Below are 27,778 nucleotides of genomic sequence, written 5' to 3'. Positions count from 1 at the left end.
TGACGTTTAACTCCAACATCTCCTCGACCTGTTGTTGTTCCTCCATGCTATGTAGTCTCTGGGGATTTCTACTCATAGCTTTGAAAGCTGGTTTACTCTTCAATCGGCATACCTTCGCAAGATGCCCAGTTTTCTTGCAGAAGAAACACTCTGCCTTCAAATATGGACAACTTTGAGCAATGTGTTGTCCCAGGCACCGATAGCAGGACTTCAATGCTCTGTTACCATTTCCAGTTTCTGAGACTTTCGGCCCCCACTGCCTTTTACTTTGAACCTCAGTTGTCTGATGACTGAAATTAATATGAAATTCTTGGGAATATTGGTCGGCCATGCTCATCGATCTAGCTGTCTGACAAGCTAAATCAAAAGTCAAGTTAGGGCTCATCAATAACTTTCTTCTGATTGTATCATTTTTCATCCCACAAACAAAGCGGTCACGCAATGCTCGGTTCTGAAAGTCTCCGAAATTACAGTGAATAGATAGCTTTTTTAATACTACAATGTACTCACTGATATTTTCATCGGCCTTCTGATTTTGTATTCCGAAATGATAGCCTTCAGCAATTTCTAAAGGCACGGGGCTATAGTGCTGTTCTAGCTTAATCAGAATCTGTTTCAGAGCTGTATCCTTCGGTTTGTCAGGCACAAGTAAATTTATCAGCGTTTCATACAACTCGGGCCCGGCCTCAGTTAAGAAAATCACCTTTTTTCTTTCCAACACCGCCTGGTTCTGGTTGTCATTCTCAGGGACTTCTATTGTATTATTCACAGTGAAATACATTTCTAGCTGATCCACATACGCTTTGAAACTTTCACGGTCACGTTGAAATGCCCCCCAAATGCCCAATTACTCCCATAGGCGCAGCCATTTTGATTCTAGCAGTTCAAACAAGTATGCATGTAATTTACCTCAGATTTGTAGCTGTTATCAAAACAAAGAAGCTCTCAAAGTCTCTCTGTCGGCTGGCTGAATCCTTCACCAACAAAAATTGCAGCTTATTCGATCCGATTAATCCCATTCATCGTCGCCATTTGTGATAGATTCATAGAGCACACAGCACACACAGCTTTAAGATGGCAGCAGCTTCCAAAAATCTCTGGAAGTCTGCTTCGAGTCTGGTGACCTGTCTCTTTATTAAACAGCACTGGCTGCAGTAACACAGGCGTGCACAGTGTGGAGCTACAGACATTCCCGCAGTAACAGAGGAGTCCACAGTGTGGAGCTACAGACCTTACAATACTCAATAACTCCAACCCGTCCAACCAGTTCTTGAGTGGTCTGCAGCCAGGCCGGGGGAAAGGATAGCTCGGGGGCCAGCGCCCCGGAAGGCGAGTTTGAACATGAGTTCCGCCGCACACGACTCAGATGATGACCGATGGGGCAGCCTTCAGAGAAGCGTGATGGGCTTGGTGCAATGGCAGGCCTGCCAGAGAGCCTGTTGTCAGTGTGAAGGTGTATAGAAGGGTCTCCTCCAACATTGCACTGGGCTTTGTGCAGAGCTTGGAGCCCGTGATTTCTAGGATGGAAATTAGGTAATGGGCAGCTCCATTAGAGACCTTGTGCTCCCAACCATGATGCTGCGTGTGATGGGCGATGTCACAGCCTCCATTACAACACAGGCAACACTGGCGCAGTGGAAGCTCAGACTGGTGCCATCGTAGCTGGGTTTACAAGTGTCTAAATGGGGCAAAGCACTCTGTTCCCCAACTGATGGCTGGGAATACTGAGGTGCCGTTCCGGGGGATGGAGCGAGAACCTGCTGTGCTCTCTCGGGATGACGGCATTCCTACTCCCACCACTGCCACTTTACCCATGCCCTTGCTACTGTCTGTCATCCAGCTAGTCCAGAATGTTGCCGGCCATACCGAAGTGGTGCAGTCTACAGCCGAGTCTTCTCAGCCCAGAGCTGCTCGGGGCCATCCTGCAAGGCCATCTTTAGTCTCCCCCACCGAAGGTCAGCAGCCTTCTACCAGCCGTACTGTAGCCACTGGGGGAGCACTTCGGAGAAGCACTAGAATAGGAAAGGAAACACGAAAGACAGACACTAAGGGAATGCACAAGGGTGATTACTTGACGTTGTTGTTTTGATTTGTGTTTGATAAATTTATAAATTATATTTGGAATATTTGTTTTGTGGTGGCTCTCATTTCAGCTTTGTGCCCAGGGGGACGTGACAGAGAGATGGTGAAGTGGTGAGCAACGGGGATCTGGGATTTCATTCACTGGAACTAGAGTCTGATGAGGTGCTCACAGACAGCCCGTCCGGCATAGGTTCTGCTGCCTGCCTCCTCCTCCTCCTCCTCCTCCTCCTCCGCCTCCTCCTCGGCATGAACTGGAGGGCTTCTCCCGAGCAGTTAAGGCAGCTGAACCGTTACTTTAGCACCTTGATAGTTCGCTCGATGACGTTCCATAGGGCAGCATGGCTCTCGTTATATGAGTGCTGGCCACGAGTGGTGGGGTTTCAGAGGGGAGTCATCAGCCAGGTGCAGAGCAGATAGCCCTGGTTTCCGAGCAGCCACCCTCTGGTTTGACATGGTGGCTGAAAGATTACTGGCACACCTGCAAGACGAAGGCATCATGATTTCTGCCCGGATAGCGGGCATTGATCATCATGATGGTCATCATGAGGTCACACAACAATTTTACATTAAGTGCGTGGTCGCCTTTGAGTGTCTCAGAGCATCTCAGGATTGGTATGCGGTGCCCGCAAAGTCTTGTTTCTGCGGTCAGTGACGCACTACAGCATGGTGAAACCCAATATCCTGACAAAGCCACATGAGTGCTCCTCCTGCTTCTCTCTGTGCAGACAGGAGACAGTGATGTCCCTTCTCCTGGAGTAGAGCGTCTCCGTCACCTCCCGGGTGCAGCGATGGACGGCCAACTGGGGGATGTTAGCTGTGTCTCCTGCTCCAGACTGGAAGGTTCGGGTGGATAAGAAATTGAGGGAGGCGGTGACCTTGAGGGCCATTGGCAGCACCGTCGTTGCCTTACTGTCAGGCTGCGGGTCTAGTTGCAGGAGGTAGCAGAGCTCTGCGGCCATTTTCTTGGTGAAGCAGAGCCTCCTAATACACTGCTCCTGGCTTAAGTGCAGGTGGGAGAAGTGCTGTCAGAAGACCCGAGGTGGGTAAGGCCTCCTGCTGAGAGCCTTCCTGCCACTCCTCCTCCTCCTCCATCTGCAAGCATCTTGTACTCTTCTTCATAGCCTCCGCTCCATCTCCCTGTCATAATTGAATGCGAGGGGGACTGCAAGTAGAGCCCCATGACGGGGAGCAAGTGGTGGTCAATAAGAAGCAAGGCTTTCTCCACTTGGAGCAACACTCCCTATCACCTCAGCAATTTTAAACAACTCTAGAAAGCTCCAACACTTGCACAAACTTACACAGAGCCAGTAGAAATAAAAAATCAAGTCAGCTGCAAGTTGGTCATTATCCCTTTAAATAGCACTGCTGGAGGTGGGGGGGGTCCTTCCTGTGGCTGAACCATGATTAGGAGGGGGCGTTAAATGGAGCGGCGACATCCAAAATGGCAGATTGTTCATCAAATCAGTGTTGCGCACTCATTGATGTCACAATCTGCCTCATCTAACTATCGGCAACGAGCACAGGCAATGGCAGCGCTGCTGACCTCCCCAAAATGATGGCCGCCGCGGGAGTCGCCGGAAGCCGCCAGAAGCAGGCGGAAGCGAGGTGACCGCCATTTTTTCTTCCAAACTTACCGTCAGATGCTACAGGCTTTAATCTATGGCCATAGATCATCCATGACCTGACTGAATGTTGGAATAGACTCGATGGGCTGAATGGCGTATTCCTTTTCCAATGTTCCGATGTTCCAGTTATGCATATAACTGTCACAACTAAGTCCTCAGACTTCCAGTTAAGATTGCTGATGACGGCAACACAGACAGATTCTGTCAAATTGCAAAAATCTATAGTATCTATTCCCCAATGTATTTCTTCATTGGCCATGGGTATTATCTGTGTTTATGATATTTTTTCCTCTTCATTCTATAGGAGGTTTACAGTTTGCAGCCACTGATGAACTGGATTCAAATGGATTAATCGATGCTTTCACTGGATTAGTATCAGGAAATGGCGACATCAGCCAACAGTCAATCCAGGTTTGATCACCTTTCAGAGAATGACTTTCCAATTATTCTTGTGCTAAACATGTTTTTTAACGATAAAAAAAAATTCTATTTGTTTGGTCCCAGCTTGAAAGTTCTGGAAAGAGGATTGTTAACGACAGTTGGTTGAATGGTACAGTTGTCATCGATAAGACTGTTGGGAACGACACATTTTTTGTAGTTACATGGGAGAGCCAGACACCGAATATATCTGTACAGGACCCCAGTGGAAAGATGTACAATGATGACTTTAAGATAGATCAAATTGTACATACAGCTCGCCTTAAGATAAATGGCACCGCACAGGTATGGATCAAAATACATGCTTCAATTAATTGTTTATGTTTTGCAGCCTATTTCCTATCAGTCTAACCTTTTTCTGATAGTATTATCCAGGAGCAGCATACTTACTGCCATCCATCTTCTATTCAGACAAAACCCCATTCTACACAGCAGTTTTTCTTGATCTGTCTGTCATTGACCTGTTGAGTACACAGTGCAAGGGCAGTAGTGAGACCCGCCCTCCTATATGGCTCAGAGACGTGGACTATATAAAGCAGACACCTCAAAATACTGGAGAAGTACCACCAACGCTGCCTCGGCAAGATCCTGCAAATCCATTGGCAGGATAAACGCACCGTCAGTGTTCTTGCTCAGGCCAGCATTGAAGCACTGACCACGCTCGATCAGCTCCGTTGGGCAGGCCACATTGTCTGCATGCCCGACACAAGACTCCCAAAGCAAACGGTCTACGCAAAGCTTTGATATCCAGAGCAGGCTATCTTAGATCTGGTACTGTGTAATGAGACAGGATTAATAAATGATCTCGTAGTAAAGGATCCTCTAGGAATGAGTGACCATAACATGGTTGAATTTCAAATTCAGTTGGAGGGTGAGAAAATTGATTCTCAGGGTCCGAAGCTTAAATAAAGGAGACTACAAAGGTATGAGGGCAGAGTTGGCTAAAGTGGACTGGGAAAATGGATTAAAGTATGGGATGGTTGATAAGCAGTGGCAGATATTTAACGAGATATTCCATACCTCGCAACATAAATATATCCCAATGAGAAGGAAAGACTGTAAAAGAAGGGATAACCATCCGTGGCTAACAAAGGAAATAAGAGAGGGTATCAAATTGAAAACAAGGGCATACAATGTGGCCAAGAATAATGGGAGGCCAGAGGATTGGGAAACTTTTAAAAGCCAGCAAAGAAAGACTAAAAACATGCTAAAGAGAGGGAAGATAGATTATGAGAGTAAACTAGCACGATATATAAAAACAAATAGTAAGAGTTTCTACGGGTACATAAAAAGGAAAAGAGTGGCTGAATTAAATGTTGGGCCCCTGGAGGATGAGACTGGGGAATTAATAATGGAGAACAGGGAAATGACAAAGACGTTGAACAAATATTTTGTATTGGTCTTCACGGTAGAAGACACTAAAAACATCCCAATAGTGGATAATCAAGCGGCTATAGGGAGGGAGGAACTTAATACAATCACTATCACTAATGAAGTAGCACTCGGTAAAATAATGGGACTAAAGGCGGACAAGTCCCCTGGACCTGATGGCTTACATCCTAGGGCCTTAAAAGAGGTGGCTGCAGAAATAGTGGATACATTGGTTGTAATCTACCAAAATTCCTTGGATTCTGGGGCGGTCCCAGCAGATTGAAAAACTGCAAATGTAACGCACCTATTTAAAAATGGAGGCAGACAAAAAGCAGGAAAGTATAGATCAGTTAGCCTAACATCTATCGTTGGGAAAATGCTAGTGTCCATTATTAAGGAAGCAGTAGAGGGACATTTGGAAAAGCATAATTCAATCAAGCAGAGCCAGCATGGTTTTATGAAAGGGAAATCATGTTTGACAAATTTGCTGGAGTTCTTTGAGGATGTAATGAGCAGGGTGGATGAGGGGGAACCAGTGGATGTTGTGTATTTGGATTTCCAGAAGGCATTCGATAAGGTGCCACATAAGAGGTTACTGCACAAGATGAAAGTTCATGGGGTTGGGGGTAATATATTAGCATGGATAGAGGATTGGCTAACTAACTGAAAACAGAGAATTGGGATAAATGGGTCATTTTCCAGTTGGCAAACAGTGACTAGTGGGGTGCCACAGGGATCGGTGCTGGGTCCTCAACTATTTACATTATATATTAATGACTTGGATGAACGGACCGAGTGTAATGCAGCCAATTTTGCTGATGATACAAAGATGGGTGGGAAAGCAAATTGTAAGGAGGACACAAAAAATATGCAGAGGGATATAGACAGGCTAAGTGAGTGGGCAAACATTTGGCTGATGGAGAATATGAGGTTATCCACTTTGGCAGAAATAATAGAAAAGCAAATTACAATTTAAATGGAGAAAAATTGCAAAGTGTTGCAGTACAGAGGAACCTGGGGGTCCTTGTGCATGAAACACAAAAAGTTAGTATGCAGATACAGCAAGTAATCAGGAAGGCAAATGGAATATTGACCTTTATTGCAAGGGGGATGGAGTATAAAAGCAAGGAAGTCCTGCTACAACTGTACAGGATATTAGTAAGGCTACACCTAGAGTACTGCGTACAGTTTTGGTCTCCGTATTTAAGGAAGGGTATACTTGCAATGGAGGCTGTTCAGAGAAGGTTCACTAGGTTGATTCCAGAGATGAGGGGGTTGACTTATGAAGATAGGTTGAGTAGGATGGGCCTATACTCATTGGAGTTCAAATGAATGAGAGGTGATCTTATCAAAACATACAAGATAATAAGGGGGCTCAACAAGGTGGATGCAGAAATTATATTTCCACTCAGAAGGGAATCTAAAACTAGGGGACATAGTTTCAGAATAAGGGGCCGCCCATTTAAAACTGAGATGAGGAGGAATTTCTTCTCTCAGAGGTTGTATATCTATGGAATTCTCTACCCCAGAGAGCTATGGAAGCTGGGTTATTGAATATATTTAAGGTGGAGATAGACAGATTTTTGAGCGATCAAAGAATAAAAGGTTATGGGTTGCGGGCAGGGAAATGGAACTGAGTCATCATCAGATTAGCCATCATCTTATTGAATGGCGGAGCAGGCTCGATGAGCCAAATGGCCTAATCCTGCTCCTATTTCTTATGTTCTTATGTTCGACACGGCAAGCGAGCCCCAGGTGAGCAGAGGAAACACCCTCAAAGACTCCTTGATAAAGTGCAACATCCCCACTGACTCCTGGGAATTCCTGACCCATGACCGCCCAAAGTGGACGAAGAGCATCCGGGAGTCCCATCGCCGCGAACAAGCAGAAACCAAGATTAGACAGCGGAAGGAACGTGCGTCATCACAGGCTCCCCACCCACCCGATCCTTCAACCACTGTCTACCCCACCTGTGACAGAGACTGTAGGACCTGCATTGGACTCTTCAATCACCTGAGAACTCACTTTTAGAGTGGAAGCAAGTCATCCTCGATTCCGAGGGACTGCCTATTATGATGACGCAGTGTAAATGGAATGAAGCAACTGTTTTTTTTTCCTGCCTATTCTTACAATGTGAAATGTATCACTTCTGCTTGGTACATCTTCCAGTGCATTGGTGAGAAAGCTGGGTAACTAGGGATCATTCATTTCATCTGAATGACAGCCTTGGGACTTAAGCCATGGGGAGGCACATGGTTAAGTCCTGAGTTCAGCTGACTTTCACACAGAAATATTTCCAGTGATGTTGGCTGGAAAGCACTCAAGAGTAGTTGCCTTGACCATTCCTTCCTTCCCCAACAAGCGGCACTGAGGCCAAGTGTAGAGCCTCGGCTGAGATCAGCTCAGTCAGCCCGGACCAGCAATTGAATTTGGGACTTTCCTGGACTGGATGGAAGTCATTAAGGGAAAATGAACGAAAATTAACATTGAATATTTGTTTCCCAGACAGGAACTTGGCTCTACAGAATCCTAAATCCTGGAACCGAACAGGTTATAACTATCACGGTAACATCCCGAGCAGCAGATGAGAATGTTCCCCCAATCACAGTCAACGCTTATATCGCCAAAAAGGATTCAACTAGCCCGATGATAATCTATGCGGAAGTCAGTCATGGATTTTTACCAGTCCTGTTTGCGGAAGTGACAGCAATTATTGAACAACCCACTGGTCCTCTGGTTAAACAGGATCTTACTGATAACGGCCTAGGTAGGGTGCATGATTCTTGTGAAATAGAAAGTGTACTTGTATTGTAAGTATGTGGGAATATCTCATTTTAGCTTCCTTTCCATGAATATATCAAAGAAAGTACAGAAAGGTTTTATGACCTGTGTTAGCCTTGGAAGGTCTTTGCATTTTTTATTGCCAATCCAATGGAGGTGCATAAAATTAAGAGAGCTCCATATCCCTTGATCCCTTACAGAGAGGTCAATAACCAGGGGGCATAGATTTAAAATGGAAGGATTAGAAAGGAATTAAGGTTGGTGCGTTCTGGAACTCACTGCCTGAAAGAGTAGTAGAGGCAGAAACCCTCATTGCATTTAAAAAGTACTTGGATATTTACTTGAAGTGGTGTAACCTACAAGGCTGTGGACCAAGAGGGATAGCACTTTTTCACTTATAAGAGAGCTCTCGCGCTCCTTATATACCCGCAGCGTGAGCTGCCAACACGCACGTCTGCGCAAGCCCCTGGCCTCGAGCACCATTGGAGCAGGCCGGGGAGCAGAAGGAGCAGTGTGGCGGCATGCCACTCCAGGGAGCAGCACGTGCTGGAGCAGGAGAACAATGGCAGTGAAAAGAGAAGTCATCAAGGTCCAGGTCGGTGATTGGAGCATGGGCAGGTACAGCAGGAGCGGTGAGGTCGGAACGAAGGAGCAGTGAGGTCGGGGCGAAGGAGCGGTGAGAGATTGTAGAGGGACGTGATCGGAGTCCAGGAGACACGTGAGTTCGGGGCCCAGAAGAGGCAAGGGCCCAGGGTCAGCACTGGCCAGCCCACACTGCGATATGTGTGCGCACTAGGTCCGTGCAGCACAGCTGGTCTCCAGTCGTCTTGGTTAATCCTTGCTACTGGACCAAGACCTAGCTCTGTCAAGCCCGTGTGGTGGCTGGTGTGCAACGGTTAAAAAAAATCCAAGCACAGGCATCTTCTACCCTTCAAGATTTAGTTCGGACCTGGAATTTTAGGTCCTTCATTGAAACACCTGTGAACTTTTTGACGTGGAAGCAAGTCATCCTCGATTTGAGGGACTGCCTATGATGATGACTTTTTAGCCGGCACTGACACAGGCATCAACATAAGGAGTGAGGCAGGATTGAAGAGCAGCGAATCCCTGTACATTAGGAATTCTTGTGCCCCAGTTCTCAGTTAGAATCTGGTGTAACATCAGCGGAAGTATGTCTGCTCTCACCAGTCGCATCTCCCTGACAACTGGTGGAAGTGGGGCCCACCTGAGGGTCCAGATCAGAATTTAAGATGATGGAAAAATGTGTTTTTGTGATGTTGCAGCAAGCTCCCTGACACAGGGTTGGTGGGGCAGCCTCTGATCCTTGTCACAGGGGTGAGGCTGCTCAGCTATCCACCTCCACCCCCACCCATGCTGATAGAAACATAGAAACATAGAAAATAGGTGCAGGAGTAGGCCATTCGGCCTTTTGAGCCTGCACCACCATTCAAAAAGATCATGGCTGATCATTCCCTCAGTACCCCTTTCCTGCTTTCTCTCCATATCCCTTGATCCCTTTAGCCGTAAGGGCCATATCTAACTCCCTCTTGAATATATCCAATAAACTGGCATCAACAACTCTCTGCAGCAGGGAATTCCACAGGTTAATATGTTTCTATGTTTCTGACTTTCTCTTGGAATTGTTTCTAGTACATCTGATGTAGGATTTGTGACTTGTACTCTACTTGTAACAAGACTATCTGACTCATCAGAAATAATCGAACCATTCCAACTTTCAACTCCTTCCACATTTGTAGGTAAAATATGATCAATGTGAACAAACCTAACCTGTCCATGATCAAACATCTTGATCAAATATGCGTGAGGGCCACATATCTTCATTATTCTTGCTGGCTCATTTATGGCGATGGTTCTTCACTCTAACCTTCTGATTCAATTTCAAACTTCTGTCTCTTACTCTACCTCTATCATGATTCTCTTTCTATCTTAATTGTTTCTCTTCTACTGACTGTGTTAAGTTTGGTTTTAACAACGAGATCTTGGTTCATGGCTGTCGTTTGAGAAACAACTCTGCTAGTGTTCTCCCAGTAATTGTAGGAGGAGTATTATGATAAGTAATTAGAAAATTTGCTAGTTTGTGGTCCAATGACAATTGCCGTTTCTTTGGATTTGGATCCAAAATTTGCTTGATGCGGGCACGTTTTACAATTTGTACTATGCACTCTGCTGCATCATTTGAAGTAGGGTGGTACAGTGGAACTTTGGTATGTTTCACACTGTTTTTGCTCATGAATTGTGCAAATTCTTCTGAACAAAATTGTGGCCCATTCTCAGACACAATTTCTTCTGGGAAGCCATATGAAGAAAGAAATCTTCACAAATTGTCTAGTGTTTTACTTATTGTTATTTTCTGCGTCGGAAACACATCTAACCACTTCGAATGGCTATCAATCACAATGAGCAATTGTTTTCTTTCTAGCTCAGTAAAATCTACATGTAACCTTTGCCACACCCTGGGAGGCCATTTCCATGGCTGTAATGATACTGCTGGTGGTTTCTTGCTCACTGATTGACATGTTGTACACTGACTAATGATGTACTCTATATCTTTACCTAGACCTGGTGATCATAAGTAACTGCGTGCAAAACTCTTGGTCAAGCATATTCCTAGATGTTGAACATGAAGATCTCCGAATAATTTATAACTATTCTTGCACTCCACATGATACAATTTTATCCACTGATAATTCATTCCTATTAACAAAGCATGGATGAATATCTTCCTCTCATACATGGTTTGGCCAGCCATTTGCGATGTAATCATACACCTTTGACATAACTGCGTCACGTTTGGATGCTCTATCAATATCTTCAGCTGTGATTTGACAGTTCATCAATGTATGAAAAATAGAACACTTCTTCCCTATTTGGTGTAACTTGTGATGGGGATGGCAACCTGGACATAGCATCAGCATTACTGTGATCAGCTGATCATCTATACTCAATGTCTTACGTATATGCTGAAAAATCAAAGCCCATGTCTGCATTTGGGCTGCAGCTAAGGTTGGATAGAGGATTGCTGTCATGAGCTTGTGGTCAATAATGATGGTGAACTTACGACATACGACATACACGTATTTGTGGAACTTTTTGACCCCAATCATCAATTCCAAAGCTTTTCTTTTGATTTGCATAATTATGCTCACTGGCACTGAGAGTGCATGAAGCAAAAGCAATTGGTCTCTCCTCCCCACTACCTAGTACATGAGAGATCACTGCCTCAATTCCATACAGAGAGGCATCACATGCTAGCTTGATCTCCTTAGTTAGTGAACTAACAACTGAATGCTGTGTTGCATTCTTCTGACCACTTCCAATGGACCTGTTTTTTCAACAGCTCATTCAGTGGATGTAACACTGTAGCCAAATTTAGTAGGAATTTCCCATAATAGTTCAAAAGACCCAAAAATTATTGAAGTTCAGAGACATTCTTGGGAGTGGGTAAATTTCTGATTGCATCCAGCTTTCCTTTGGTTGGATGTAAACCATCTTTGACAACTCTGTGCCCCAAGTACTCCACTGAGTTTTGAAATAACTCACACTTATGAGCAGTCACTCGTACTTCGTGCTTCTCCAGCACTTAATTCAAAACATTATTATGGATTTGCCTGTTTGCTGCTGAAATGCGTATGTCATCTAATTAACATACTACCCCTTCAATGACTTGCAAAATGTGGTTCATCACTCCTTGGAATATGGTGGGGTCTGAAGACACTCCAAATGGTAACCTATTAAATTGATATAGGCCTAGATGAGTGTTTATAGTCAAGCATGACTTGGACTCCATAAGTAGGCATTTGTCAGATCTAACTTTAAGAAGATCTGGCCACCTGTCAGTGTTGTGAACAAATCTTCTACATTTGGCAATGTATTGGGTAGATTACCTTCTAGAACTTGGTTAATCAACTTTACAATCACCACACAATCTTACCTTACCATCTGACTTAGGTACAACTACAATGGGTGTAGCCCGATTAGATCTACCTTAGAGATGATGTTTTAGTGTTTTGAGTTCTTGCTCAACTTTCTCCTTAGTGCATATGGTATGGGATGTAGCTTGCAGTAAGCTAGTCTAGCATCCTTCTGTATCCTGACACTCACCTTGAAACCTTGGATCAGACTGCCAGTTTCAAGGAACACCTTCGGATATTGCTTAATGACATCATCCTTTAATGCAAATCTCATTTCAACACGAAAAATCTCATTCCAATCCAACTTCAGTGATTCCAACCAATTTCTACCTATTAAGGCAGCCTTGTCTCCTGACCCTACTAAGAGAGGCAAGCTCTAAAACTGATCCTTGTATTTCACCAGCATGGTGATACGTCCTATCACAGGGATTTGCTCTCCTGAGTAGCCTAGCAGCTCTATCTTCGATTTTCCGTTGGAAAATAACTCAACTTGTTGAGATATAGTGATTCTGGTACTACGCTCACGGATGCACCAGTGTCGATTTCTATGAGTATCCTGGTTCCTGCAACATCTACTTGGATGATGATACTTCCCGAATCGCTGTTAAGTACCTTTGTGCTCCTGATGACGTGTATCTCCAGAACCTCCTCATCCTGTTGCTTCTCTTTATTGCTATGTAGTGTCTGGTGATTTCTACTTCTAGCATTTAACAGCGGTTTACTCTTCAGTCAGCATGCCTTCGCAAGATGCCCAGTTTTCTTGCAGAAGAAACATTGTGCCTTTACATATGGACAACTGTGAGTGATGTGTTGTCCCAGACACCGATAGCATGACTTCAGTGCTCTGTTACCATGGCCAGCCTTGGGGTCTAACTGCCCTTTACTTTTAACATGCAGGCGATTCAACTCGTTTGTCTGACAACTGGAAATGGGACAAAACTCTTGCGAGTTTTGGTCGGCCATATCCATCGGTTTCGCTGTCTGATAAGCTAAATCAAAAGTCAAGTTCGGGGTTGTCAACAACTTTCTTCTGATTGCTTCATTTTTCATCCCACAAACAAAGCGGTCACGTAATGCTTGGTCCTGAAAGTTTCCAAAATGACAGTGAATGGATAGGTTTTTTAATGCGACAATGTACTCACTGATACTCATATCATTCAATTGAAATTGTGTTCCAAAACAATAACTTTCATCAATTTCCAGGGGCTCAGGACTGTAGCGCTGTTAGAATCTCCTTCAGTGGCGTGTCCTTTGGCTTGATGGGAACAAGCACATTTTTCAAAGTTTCTTACACCTCGGGGCCTGCTTCAGTCAGGAAAATAGCCCGTTTTCTTTCTAACACCACCCGGTTACAGTTTTCACCATCGGGGATTTCGATGATACTATTTGCAGTGAAAAACATTTCTAGCCGTTCCACATACACTTCGAGGGTCTCTTGGTCGCGATGGAACTCACCCAAGCGCCCTATTATTCCCATAGGCATGGCCATCTGGACTCTTCAGTTCAGCCAAGCATGCTTGTAATTTACCTTGGATTGTTAGCTGTTCTGCAAAACATAGAACCTCTCAAAGTCTCTCTCTTGGTTGGCAGGAACAGCCACCAACAAAAATTTCAGCTGGGAAATCCGATTATCCTATCTTCGTCGTCAATGTGATATATCTTTATGACATCACTAACATACGGACTCTACAAGATGGCTCCAATATGACTTTTATTGACTTTTATTGTATTTTCAGCAGCAATTGCATTAGCAAATTAGTCCACTAGTGGAGCTTCTATATTACAGGTGCCTCAGGGCAGGATTAGTGAATAAAGTGCTCTGGCCTGTCGAGATCCCAGGAGCAGGCTGAAGAATTCCAGATGAGGCATGTTTTCGGAATTTAAAGTACTCCCCCTCAGAATATTAAAGTTCAGTCAGGACCTTATGATTGCCGGACTGCCTTATCAGTCAGAATGTCCCACTATCTAAACTGGAGATATGCCGTGTAAATTGGCCAGGATCATAAATTCCACAATTCCTGCCACTGGCCAGAAGAAGTGCACTTCGAGGGCACCAATCCTGTCTCGGGGAGGCAGCAAAGTCTGACCTTTTTTTTTCTTTCCCTTACGTTCCACGGTGAATTTGTTGCGAAGCATTAAAATGCCTCATTAATCTCCCCCACTGACTTCATCATGAACATCCTTCCCTGTCCATAACACAAATAAACTCATGCCAAACAACATCAGTAACTCAGAATTTTTATTTATCGTTTCAAAGTGCTGGGCGACGGGTGGCAGTCTGGGCTGGCTGAGTGACGGCCAGCGACAAGTGCAATGGCGGAATGGAAGTGGTGGGCTCGGGAAAGCTGTCATCCTGCGAGAGGACAGTAGGTTCCTGCTCCACTGACCCAGTGCCATTCCCCCAGGGCAGCAGCTCAGCATCCCCACCAATCTGCTGGAGCACAGTTTGGTGGGCTGCTGCGACACCGTGAGATCCCCGCTGGAATGTGGTGGACCCAGCGGCGATGGCAGCAGTCAGAGCCCGTGTGGCATCCAGCTGAGACTGCACGAGAGTACTCTGAGGCTCGATGCCAGCACTCACTGACTGCATGACAGCACCACGATGTTGCGTGGCATCAACCTGAGACTGCATGAGAGCAGCCTGAGCTTCGATGCCACCAACTATTGTCTGCATTGCAGCCCTGAGATGTGGAGTTGCTTCCACCTGTGCTGCAATGGAAGTTGCCACGTCGTCATGACACGTGTCATGAGGTCTGGATCCCCATGATCTCTCCGGGAGTCCACCATCATCTGCAGACTGGCAATGTTGGGATCGATGGTGTGCACAGAGCACTGTGCAATGTTGGAGGTGGACTCCTCCGTGCTCTGTACCACTGCTGAGATGCTCTTGGGCACCCTTGCCATTGTACCTATGATGCCAGAGTGCATGGTCATCACCTTTTGCGTGAATGCCTCCCCATCGAGGTCCTCATCTGAGTCTGTGACACAGAACTCGCACGCGAACTCGCCCTCTGGGGAAATGGCTCCCCAAGTTCCCTTTCCCCTTGGCCTTGCTGCAGCCCACTAGGGCCCGGTGCATCACCCACTGCAGACCCCTCTACTAACCTAACCACTACCGAACACATAGTGCCAGTCTCTAAGCTGGTGCCTGCGGGTGAGAGAAGCAATGACGCAGTGTTTGGCTCCTCCTCCTCCCCCTCTCCCTCCAGAATGTCTTGGGGATGCTCAGTTGCAGGATAGTCAGCTTCTGCCTGGTTATCTGAAAGCATGAATGGCACAAGACTCGCATTAAGGTGGAGGCAACGGGGCAGGAATGGAGCAAGGAATGCGGACAATAGCAGGAGCTGGAAACGGATAAAGCCTTCTGGTGTTGGGGGAAGTGGGATGAGAGAAGGAGAGGAGATAAAGATACCGTTGTTGCCCCCAGCAGGATCAACGTCTCCGCCGGCCACGGTGCCCACCACCTGCGGGCCAATGAGCCCCAGCACTCACTCCTCAAGGTCACTCAACGGTCGCAGTTCAGGTTCCCCTCCTCCAGTCCTCTGCTGCTTCCTTCTATTATGTGCCATCTTGGCCTGCAAAAGAAAGGAACTCGTGAGAGTAAGAGTCCAGCTATGCATGTGGAAGATATGCCTGCTGTAGTTGAATAGCTGTGACTGTAGGCAAGGCGTGAGATGAGGATGTGAGTGTGAGTATCGGCAGATGCTCAGTGGTTGAGTGGTGAGGAAATGGTGGTTTGCTCAGTGAGCACAGACAGAGGTTGAGAGGCTGGTATGGAGAAGGTGTGGAAGCTTGTACTCACCTTCACCACCCGACATAGGTCATTGAATTTTTTTCTGCACTGGGTGAGGCTTCACTGCACCACTGTGCTGGCCGACACCTCCTGGACCACTTCTTGCCACATGGCACTGAAAACCTGCGCTGATGGCCTCCTTCCCGATGCAGGCAACAAGGACTCCCTCCTGGTCTCCAGTGCCCCCACCAATGCCTCCAGAGCCACATTGTTGAATGTTGTGGCCCTCTCCCTTGAAGGGCGATTACCAGCAGCCATTTTACAAGCTTCCTCAGTTCCTGCGATGAGTGACTGAACTTCAGCAATGCTGAAAATGAGCAGCAGCAGGTTCAAATGACCTCCCCTTTAAGAGCCAGATAGAGCTGGAGTCAAGGACTGAAGGCAGATTGCAGAATGGAACTCAGCAGAAATTGGGTAAGTGGCTGTGAACAGTGCCCCTGCAGCACCCAGCCGAGGCCATTAGCACCTCATTTACTGCCCCCTTCACTCCTGGGGTGAAAACGCCCAATCTTCTACAATTTGGCAAAGCAGCTCGCTGGGCGCTAAACTTTCTCGAAGTAAAAAATTACCGCCCCAAGCAAGACGCTACCGTTCGCCCCTCGGTCTTCTCATAGTTCCGTCTTTGATTAAATAAAGTCAGCATATGTGTGTCAGAGATATTTGTAATTCTGTCACCAGCTACCTGTCTCTCCATCACCGACTGAGAGTGACGCAGATGTGTCATTCATCACCAGGGCCTCCTCCTCTGCATCTGTTAGCTGGACTAGTGCAGCGAAGGTTCACCAGACTGATTCCAGGGATGGCTGGACTGTCATATGAGGAGAGACTGGATCAACTGGGCCTTTATTCACTGGAGTTTAGAAGGATGAGAGAGGATCTCATAAAAACGTATAAGACTCTGACGGGACTGGACAGGTTAGATGCGGGAAGAATGTTCCTGATGTTGGGGAAGTCCAGAACCAGGGGACACAATCTTAGGATAAGGGGTAGGCCATTTAGGACTGAGATGAGGAGAAACTTCTTCACTCAGAGAGTTGTTAACCTGTGGAATTCCCTGCTGCAGAGAGTTGTTGATGCCAGTTCATTAGATATATTCAAGAGGGAGTTAGATATGGCCCTTATGGCTAAGGGGATCAAGGGTTATGGAGAGAAAGCAGGAAAGGGGTACTGAGGGAATGATCAGCCATGATCTTATTGAATGGCGGTGCAGGCTCGAAGGGCTGAATGGCCTACTCCTGCACCTATTTTCTATGTTTCTATGTTTCTATTTGTGGCAGCCCACCTCCAGTCCTGTCCCTCTCCCTTATGTTTTGTGCTCTGTTCTCCTACAAGGGGCAAAGAAACGAACCTGTGAGTGAGTGAAGGTGAGTTATTCACTCGAGGGATGCAGTGTATTCGGTGTAGGTGAATATGAGACTGATGCATCACATTATATAAAGATTGGGGTGAGTGTCAATGATGGATGGATAAATGGGGAGGTGATGAAATGAATAGAAAGTGGAGGCTGGGTGATGGTAACATTTGAGTGGGTGTGAGGAGTGGTGTCCTTATACAGGAAACACAGAAAGTTAGCATGCAGGTACAGCAAGCAATTAAGAAGGCAAATGGCATGTTGGCCTTTATTGCAAGGGAATTGGGATACAAGAGTAAGGAAGTCTTGCTACAATTGTATAGGGCTTTGGTGAGACCACACCTGGAGTACTGTGCACAGTTTTGGTCTCCTTATCTGAGAAAAGACATACACGCCTTGGAGGCGGTGCAATGAAGGTTCACTGGATTGATCCCTGGGAGGAGAGGGTTGCCTATGAGGAGAGATTGAGTAGATTGGGCCTATACTTTCTGGAGTTTAGAAGAATGAGAGGAGATCTCACTGAAACATATAGGATTCTGAGGGGGATTGACAGGGTAGATGCTGAGAGGTTGATTCCCCTGGCAGAAGACTCTAGAACTAGAGGGCACAGTTTTAGGAGAACGGGTCGGCCATTTAAGACTGAGATGAGGTGGAATTTCTTTACTCAGTGGGTGGTGAATCTTTGGAATTCTCTACCCCTGAGGGCTGTGGATGCTGAGCCTCTGAGTATATTCAAGGCTGAGATAGATAAATCTTTGGGAACTAAGGGGATTGCGGGATATGGGGATAATATGGGAAGGTAGAGTTGAGGTAGAAGATCAGCCATGATCTTGTTTGAAGAGCCAAATGGCCTACTCGGCTCCTATTTCTTATGCTGTTAAGAGACAGAGACCGATCATAAACAAAACAGAGGAATGATGCAAAAGGAAAAATAGAATGAGAAAACGTTACAGATTCTATATCTCCCTCAGATTGCTTTATAGTTACATTTAATTTGCTGAGTTAAGTTATTTCGGGATGTGCAACATTTTACTATCATTGGCAGGTTTACCTTGATATTAATTGGGATTATGCAAATTGTATAAATTCATGCAAAAACTACCCCGAGCAGAGAAATTAAACCAAACAAATAACAGTGGTGCAGAATTTCCCCCGTTTTCACTCCTGCTAGGAACTGTGATGCGGGAAATTAGATGGTTATTGCTCAGAGATGGACTGCACAATAACATAAATCTCTCTGCTTTCTGAGATAAGAACCAAAAACAATAGATAGACTTTCCGTTCAGTTGTGCTGTTTTTTTATGGTGTAATTCGCCTGAAATCACCATAACCTCCACGAAAGTGCGCGGAATTTTAAGCACAAATTATGTTCGGTGCAAATGGAGCTTTTTGCGATCTTTTGCTAGTTTCAAAAACATTGCGCTAGAGGCCGGACCCGCCCACCAATCTAGCCACGCCCCCTGATCGAATCAATCACCATTGGGAGTTTCCACTAATTGCGCTCGTTCGCAGGTCTTTGAGAAGGCTTCTGAAATTAAATGGAGTGACTATTTTCACGGCGTTTTTTGACTCCCTCTGTGCTGGCGGCCGTTTTTGGTGCTGCGCATGTGCACTCAATCCAGTCGCATAGGCGCAGTGCAATATATGAGGAAGCCGGGAGTGGGGCCAAGCCACGTTACTGAGCCTGGAGCTGCTGCCGTTGCTGCCCAAGCTTGAGCCTGCTACTGAGGCTTTTCAAAAATCAATGACTATACTAAAGGAGCCTCCAGGACTTTTGCCTCGAATATCGCTGTGACTATCTACACAAACATTTGTTTTTAATGTATTCATTCATGGGATGCGGGCGTCGGTGGCAAGGCCAACATTTATAGCCCATCCCTTATTGCCTTTGAGATGGTGGTGGGGAGCCATTTCATACAACTAAGTGACTTGCTGGGCATTTCAGAGGGCAGTTAAGAGTCAACCACACATTGCTGTGGGTCTGGAGTCACATATAGGCCAGACCAGGTAAGGGCAGCAGATTTGATTCCCTAAAGGACATTAATGAACCATTTGGGGTTTTTAACGACAATCCGATAGTTTCATAGTCATCATTTCTGCTACTAGCTTTAAATTCTAGAGTTTTAAAATTTAATTAACTGAATTTAAATTCTCCAGCTACCATGGTGGGATTTGAACTCATGTCCTCAGATCATTAGTCCAGGCCTCTGGATTACCAGTCCAATAACAGAACTACTATTTTTTGGGAACTAAGGGGCTTAAGAGATATGGGATCGGGTAGGGAAGTGGAGTTGAGGTTGAAGATCCATGACCTGACCTGGACGTCCATGACCTGGGCACAATGCTCCTGCTGCTCACCTCCTCAGCTATCCCCAACCATGCCTGCTTGGTGCGAGCAGTAGGTTTCTTCTTCAAATTGCTGGGGAAAAGTATGTCCCTCCTTCTCTTCCTGACTGTACCCAGCAGTAATTCAAGTGATGCATCATTGAATCCTGGTGTTGCCCTTGCTCTGTTAGCACCATCCATGCTAAACACCCCCAATTTCCACCTGTATATTGTCGCTTTAAATACAGCTGAGATACAGATGCGCATCATGCCCACTGTGCAGCTTGGCGATGCAAAACCTGTAAGTCAAAATTAATTGTACAATTGAGTTTAGATTTCAGATTCTGAACCACTGAGTCGACTCCCGGGTTTCCTCCACACAATGCCACGAGCCCCCCACCATACCCGCACACCCACTCCCCCCCCTCGACTTTAGGCCCTAAATTTTATATCATTAACCCTAAATCTTTGTCACAAGGTTAAGCAATATCATACCAAACTACATAATTATATCTTCAGAGGTGCAAAATATTGTGTCTTTATGGCCCAAAGTGTGTATGAAATTCTGTGACAATCGTGAAACATGTATAAATATCCCCCCAAAAATCACCTGGAGAGTTATGTATGCTGCTCATGGGATAAATGCATAAATAATATCATGTTTGATCATTGTGAATGCTTACGAAAGGATGAAGAATTTTCATTTATCTTTTGAAAGTGGAAACGTAGATGTCAAAGTCAAATGTCAAAAGTATTTAGTAGAGTATGTAAGTCCTCATAAATACCCCTAGATATCCTTCTTGAAGCTACTAGGTGTAAAACTTAAATATTATAAATTACGTTTGAAAGACGATATTGGAATTATGCATTTGTTATTTGGGGGGGGGGCAGCTTCGATAAGCCCGTGTGACCCTTGGCTGCTCTCTTTTTCCTATATTCGTATTTTATTCTGACCTGTGTTCTCAAATCAAGTCGTTTTTGAGTCAAGATAGTCATCTCAATACAGTTTTCTTTGGGAAAAACTGATTCACTAAAATACTTTCCAGCCTGGCTTTCTAAATTTTTAATTTTGCAGTTCATGTAACTATGATTAGGTTATTCATATTCATATATGTGCGCCAGTACATATATAGGCCCTTCCCTCCTATTAGCCTTAGGCCCCGCACAACCTTAATCCGGCCTTGCTTGGAAGCTGTCTGTACATTAATATCGGGGCCAATAAGTCATATATATGGCAATTCATAGAACATTGAAAGAGTTCTAGGTTTTGAAATTACGTCCTACCTTATCACTTTATTTGCACTTGTCATCAGTGAATACCAATATGGTGAGAGTAGGAACTCCATTTTGTAGGATTTAACAAGTGCTAATGTTGAACAGTATTAGTATTACATGTTCCTCTCAGTCTACCATTTGTTGATTTTAGGTGCTGATATTATCAGGAATGATGGTGTTTACACTAAGTATTTCCTCAACATTACTGGATATGGAAGATACAACCTTAAAGTGCGTGTACAGGGAAAGGAAGGGTCGACAAGGATGGCAATCACTACAGGGGGAAATGCCTTGAACATACCAGGATGCACAAAAAATGGTAATACATATCTGCCAGTGGCAAAGAAGAATATGTAGAGCTGCCATCGTAGTGGTGTATGAACTTATAACAGGGTGAACTGTTGAGTTGCAAGTTCGCGATATGAACTGAGCGCTATCACTCTGGGCTCCTACCTGCAGCCACCTGGAGAACTTGCATAATGCTTATAGTTCTTCGCAATAAAGCGCAGGAATTCAAATCATCCTTACAGCCCTTATAAGGTAAATAATGGTGTGCGCGTTTTGGGGGGTGGGGGTGGGGGAGGGGGGGAGGATATGTGTTACTTCTCTTTCTGACAGAAATCTGTCCCTCTCTATACTTCCAATGCCAACTGACGTTGTATGCTTCCTGGACATGTTAGCTTCACACAAAGGTACATTTGTTGAGGCCTTTTCTGTTGGGGTTTATGCCCATTACAGAGCGAGAGTGATAATTGTCATGTATCTCACATTACTGTATATAACTGTATTATATCATGCTATACATGACTGTAACTGGATATGACCCGTAACAATAAGCATACCTTACCACCAGGTGTGCACTTGCAGGAGACATTCCATACCTGTCCCACTGTGGTATATAAAAGGAGGTCTCAGGCAAGTGCAGAGGTAAAGAATGTATGACAATATCATTGGAGAGAGCTGGAATTAAAGGTGCAGGTCCTGAGTGATCTTGACTTCAGCATGTGTCTTGTGTAAGTCAGTACATTAGAGTCAGGACTTAACAATAATGAGCAGCAAAGTGTTGGGCTTATATACGATATTATCATATATTTGTACTGCCTTTATGTGGAGGTATTTTAGGATATTGTCATACATTCTTTACCTCTGAAACAAGTTTCAGGAGTAGGAAATTCTGAAAACGCCTGGTGAATTCTCTTATAAATGCAAAATACTGCGGATGCTGGAGATGCAAAATAAAAACAGAACATGCTGGAAATACTCAGCAGGCCAGGCAGCCTCTGTGGAGAGAGAAACTGAGTTAATGGTCTTGATATTTACTGGGGTGGATTTTTTTTTTTACTCGTTCACGGGATGTGGCCTTTGCTGGCAAGGCCAGCATTTATTGCCCATCCCTAGTTGCCCTTGAGAAGGTAACTTCTTGAACTGCTGCAGTCCGTGATACTTCTTTGTAGCTGTTTGTTGCAACTGAGTGACTTGCTAGGCCATTTCAGAGGGCAGTTAAGAGTCAACTATATTGCTGTAGGTCTGGAATCACACATAGGCCAGACCGGGTAAGGGCGGCAGATTTCCTTCCCTAAAGGACAGTAGTGAACCAGATGGGTTTTTACAACAATCCAATATTTTCATGGTCACCATTACTGATACTAGCTTTTTATTCCAGATTTATTTAATTAACTGAATTTAAATTCCCCAGCTGCCATGGTGGGATTTGAACTCATGACTCCGTATTATTAGTCCAGGCCTCTGGATTACTAGTCCAGTAACATAACCACTATGTTGCTATACCCATAGACAGTGGTGGCAGGGCAGAGTTTCAGACGGGAAACCCAGAAGTCTGGATTTCCCCGAATGCTGCGAAGGTTTTAACTCCACTGCGTGCATCTTTTGGCCCTGACAGGTTAAAATTCCCCCCGATGTTTCAGGACGTTGACTTTTTATCAGAACGGGCAACAGTTAGAAATGTAACAGCAAGTACAGAGGCATAGAAAAGGGGGAGGGGAGGAAGAACTAAAGGGAAGGTCTGTGATAGGGTGGAAGGCAGAAGTGATTCAGTGACAAAAGAGATGATGGTGCAAGGCAAAAGGAGATGGTAATGGGACAAGATGGATCAAGGACAGGTGTTAATGGGAATAGCAGAATCATCATCATCATCATAGGCAGTCCCTCGGAATCGAGGAAGACTCGCTTCCACTCCTGAAGTGAGTTCTTTGATGGCTGAACAGTCCAATACGAAAGCTACAGATAGTCGTTGAGGGAAGGGGTAAGTGGGACTGGTTTGACTTCTGCTCTTGATTTCTGCACGCTCTCGGCGTTGAGACTCGAAGTGCTTTCTCCACTTAGGGCGGTCTTTGGCCAGGGCCTCCCAGGTGTCAGTGGTGATGTCGCACTTTATCAGGGAGGCTTTGAGGGTGTCCTTGTAACGTTTCCGCTGCCCACCTTTGGCTCGTTTGCCGTGAAGGAGCTCCACATAGAGCACTTGCTTTGGGAGTCTCGTGTCTGGCATGTGCACTATGTGGCCTGCCCAGCGGAGCTGATCGAGTGTGGTCAGTTCTTCAAGGCTGCAGATGTTAGCCTGGACGAGGACGCTGATGTTGGTGCGCCTGTCCTCCCAGGGGATTTGTAGGATCTTGCGGAAACATCGTTGGTGATATATCTCCAGCGACTTGAGGTGTCTACTGTGCATGGTCCATGTCTCTGAGTCATACAGTCCACGGCCAGATCAGCCATGATCTTTTTGAATGGCGGAGCAGGCTCGAGGGGCTAGATGGCCTACTCCTGTTCCTAATTCTTATGTGCTTATGTTCTTATGTTCTTATAGAGGAGGGCGGGTATTACTACAGCCCTGTAGACCATGAGCTTGGTGGTAGATTTGAGGGCCTGGCCTTCGAACACTCTTTTTCTCAGGCGGCCGAAGGCTGCACTGGCGCACTAGAGGCAGTGTTGAATCTCCTCATCAATGTCTGCTTTGTTGATAAGAGGCTCCCGAGGTATGAGAAATGGTCCACGTTGTCGAGGGCCGCGCCGTGATCTTGATGACTGGGGGGCAGTGCTGTGCGGCGAGGACAGGCTGGTGGAGGACCTTTGTCTTACGGATGTTTAGCGTAAGGCCCATGCTTTCGTATGCCTCAGTAAATACGTCGACTGTATCCTGGAGTTCAGCCTCCGTATGTGTGCAGACACGGGCGTCGTCCGCATACTGTAGCTCAACGACAGAGGTTGGTGTCATGTATCTTACATTATTATATATAACTGTATCCTAACATGCTATACATGACTGTAATAAGATATGACCTGTAACCACCAGCATACCTTACCACCATGGGTGCACTTGCAAGAGACAGGTATATAAGGGCAGGTCTCAGGCAAGTGCAGCATTCCAGAGCTGTGAAATAAAGGTGCAGGTCCAGAGTGACCTTGACTTCACTACATGCCTCGTGTGAATCTGTACTGAGGGGACAGGACTTTACAGTGGCGACGGATTATGGGATTACAGAATCCACAGAATGGCGAACAACGGATCAGATGAAAAGTACAATGCGGGAGACAATTGGGAGGACTTTATAGAAAGGCTCCAGCAAAGCTTTGTAACCAAAGACTGGTTAGGTGACGATAAGGCAGACAAGAGAAGAGCCAATCTCTTGACCAGCTGTGGCTTGAAAACATACGCTTTAATGAAGGATCTGTTGGCACCCGAGAAACCAGCAAGCAAGTCGTTTGAAGAATTGAGTACACTGGTAAGAGACCACCTGAAGCCAGTGAGCAGCCTACACCTGGTCAGACACAGGTTCTACAACTACAGACGCTGTGTGGGCCAGAGCATACCCGACTTCGTGGCGGAACTTCGGAGGTTGGCTAGTTTACGTGAGTTCTCCGATGAACTGAGGAGAGAAATGCTGAGAGACTTTTTCATTGAAGGAATAGGCCACGCAGGCATATTCCGAAAGCTCATAGAGACCAAGAACCTGACCTTAAAGGTAGCAGCACTGGTTGCACAGACATTCTTGGTAGGGGAAGAAGAAACGAGGTTGATTTACAATGCAGGTACGACAACTAACGAAATAGCGGAACAAGAAGTTCACAGCACTAAACAAGCTGCTACCCCCACACACAGACAAAACTGGGAGAACAGGTTCTCGACAGCAGGCAGAAGCCATCAAGGGCCACAGGAATGGCCGTTCACACCTCATCAACCCACAATGCGGGCAATCAACTACAAACTGAGAGACGCTCAAGAGAGATCAGCCAGACGCAGCTCATTCTTTGGAAACTCTTTGAACAATGGAACAGGTCTGTGCTGGAGGTGTGGGGGTGGGCACTCGGCAAGGGGATGTCGATTTCAGCAGGCTGTTTGCAGAAATTGTGAATATACAGGGCATTTGGCCCGCATGTGCAAAAAAACGGCAGCTCGGCTGGTATACGAATCGGATGGGTTGGAAAGCGGACCAGAAGATGGTGGGGACAGTACCCGGGACACCGATGTACAGCGGGTCAACACGATCCATGGCCGCTGCTCCTACAACAGGATGCCTCCTACAATGATGAGGGTCCTACTCAAAGGGATATCTGTCAATATGGAGCTGGTTACGGTAGTGAGTCAATCTCTCATGGGCGCTCAACAATTTGATCAACTGTGGCCGCATAAAAGAGACAGACCAAAACTCACAAGGGTTGACACCAAACTAAGGACCTATACCAAAGAAATCGTACCGGTCCTCAGCAGCGCCATGCTCTCTGTCACACACAAAGGGACGACTTCCCCTGTGGATTGTCCCCGGAGACCCCCCAGCACTGCTGGGGAGAAGCTGGCTGGCAAAACTAAACTGGAAATGGGATGATGTCCATGCCATGTCATTAGAGGAACGGACCTCCTGCTCAACAGTTATAAAGTGATTTGAACATCTCTTTCAGCCAGGTGTGGGCACTTTCAAAGGGGCCAAAGTCAAAATCTACATCACACAGGATGCTAGACCGGTCCATCACAATACCAGAGCTGTACCCTGTGTGATGAGGGAAAAGATTGAACACGAACTAGACAGGCTTCTGCGGGAAGGTATTATATCACCTGTGGAATTTAGCAACTGGGCAAGTCCCATCGTCCCAGTCATGAAGCCTGATGGATCCGTACGAATCTGTGGGGACTACAAATCTACCATATACAGAGTCTCCCTACAGGACCAGTACCCACTGCCCAGAGCGGAGGACTTATTTGCCACATTGGCTGGAGGTAAACTTTTCTCAAAATTAGACCTCACATCTGCGTATATGACGCAAGAATTGACCAAGGAATTAAAACCCTTTCACAGGCACATGCATGAGCTATCACTACAAGCAGACTGCCTGATGTGGGGCAGCCGAGTAGTCATGCCTCTGCGAAGCAGAGAGGCATTTGTCCGGGAGCTCCACCGCGAGCACCCGGAGATCGTTCTCATGAAGGCCATAGCCAGATCCCACGTCTGGTGGCCTGGTATTGACGTGTACCTGGAGCTCTGCGTCCGAAGGTGCACCATTTGTGCCCAACTCAGCAATGCCCCCAGGGAGGCTCCACTGAGCCTCTGGCCCTGGCCTACCAAACCATGGTCGTGGATGCACGTACACTATGCGGGCCCATTCATAGGCAAAATGTTCCTCGTAGTTGTAGATGCATTTTCAAAGTGGATCGAATGCACCATTTTAAACTCGAGCACAACCTCCACCACCATGGAGAGCCTCGCAACCATGTTTGCAACGCACGGAATCCCTGACATATTGGTCAGTGACAATGGTCCGTGCTTCACCAGTGCAAAATTCCAAGACTTTATAATTGACCACGGCATAAATCACGTCAATACGGCACCGTTCAAGCCGGCCTCCAACGGCCAGGTGGAGAGAGCAGTTCAAATCATTAAACAAGGCATGCTTAAAATCCAAGGTCCCATGCTGCAGGGTCGCCTGTTGCGACTGCTGCTGGCATACAGATCTCGTCCGCACTCACTGACTGGGATCCCCCCCGCGCAACTGTTGATGAAAAGGACTTAAAAACAAGGCTCTCATTAATCCTCCCAGACATGCACGAAATCGTTGAGGCAAAGTGCCGTAAGCTGACTGAGTACCATGACAGAAATTCGAGGGGAGATGGAATGAGATGGGGGACAAAGTGTTTTTACTAAACTATGGCAGGGGTCCCAAATGGCTTGCAGGGACAGTAACGGGCAAGGAAGGAAACAGGCTACTGCTAGTGCAAATGGACAATGGCAAAACCTGTCGGAGGCATGTAGACCAAGTCAAAAGCAGATTTACCAACAACACTGCAGAACCAGAGGCAGACTACAATGTGGAACTCGCACCACACCTGGTGGACAGATAGAGGGAACAACCTGAGGAAAGGGCAATCCCAACAGACAGCCCAGGCGAGTCAACAACAATCACACCAATCGAAACAGACAGCCCAGGCGAGATACCAGCAACCATACCCAAAGATAAACAGACACCAAGGCAAACAACTGAACCACAACTCAGAACGCTCCACGCGAGAGCATAGACCAACTGAGAGACTGAATCTATAAAGACAATAAGACCTTGGGGGAGGGTGATGTCATGTATCTTACATTATTATATATAACTGTATCATAACATGCTATACATGACTGTAATAAGATATGACCTGTAACCACCAGCATACCTTACCACCAGGGCTGCACTTGCAAGAGACAGGTATATAAGGGCAGGTCTCAGGCAAGTGCAGCATTCCAGAGCTGTGAAATAAAGGTGCAGGTCCAGAGTGACCTTGACTTCACTACATGCCTCGTGTGAATCTGTACTGAGG

General features: G+C 46.0%; 1 protein-coding gene across 1 annotated transcript in view; it reads left to right on the top strand.

Moving 5' to 3' along the window:
• Positions 1-27,778, top strand: part of LOC139269110 (calcium-activated chloride channel regulator 1-like) — a 129,744-nt gene that overhangs the window by 67,067 nt on the left and 34,899 nt on the right. Inside the window, exons 9-12 of the mRNA XM_070888214.1 lie at positions 4,012-4,118; positions 4,212-4,430; positions 8,022-8,283; positions 21,125-21,292. Coding sequence (XP_070744315.1) covers positions 4,012-4,118; positions 4,212-4,430; positions 8,022-8,283; positions 21,125-21,292 — 756 coding nt within the window. The remainder of the gene's footprint in view (positions 1-4,011; positions 4,119-4,211; positions 4,431-8,021; positions 8,284-21,124; positions 21,293-27,778) is intronic.

Source organism: Pristiophorus japonicus, chromosome 8 (assembly GCF_044704955.1).
Source record: "Pristiophorus japonicus isolate sPriJap1 chromosome 8, sPriJap1.hap1, whole genome shotgun sequence".
In the NCBI taxonomy this organism is placed as follows: domain Eukaryota; kingdom Metazoa; phylum Chordata; class Chondrichthyes; family Pristiophoridae; genus Pristiophorus; species Pristiophorus japonicus.
This window is presented reverse-complemented; position numbering and strand designations above follow the sequence as displayed.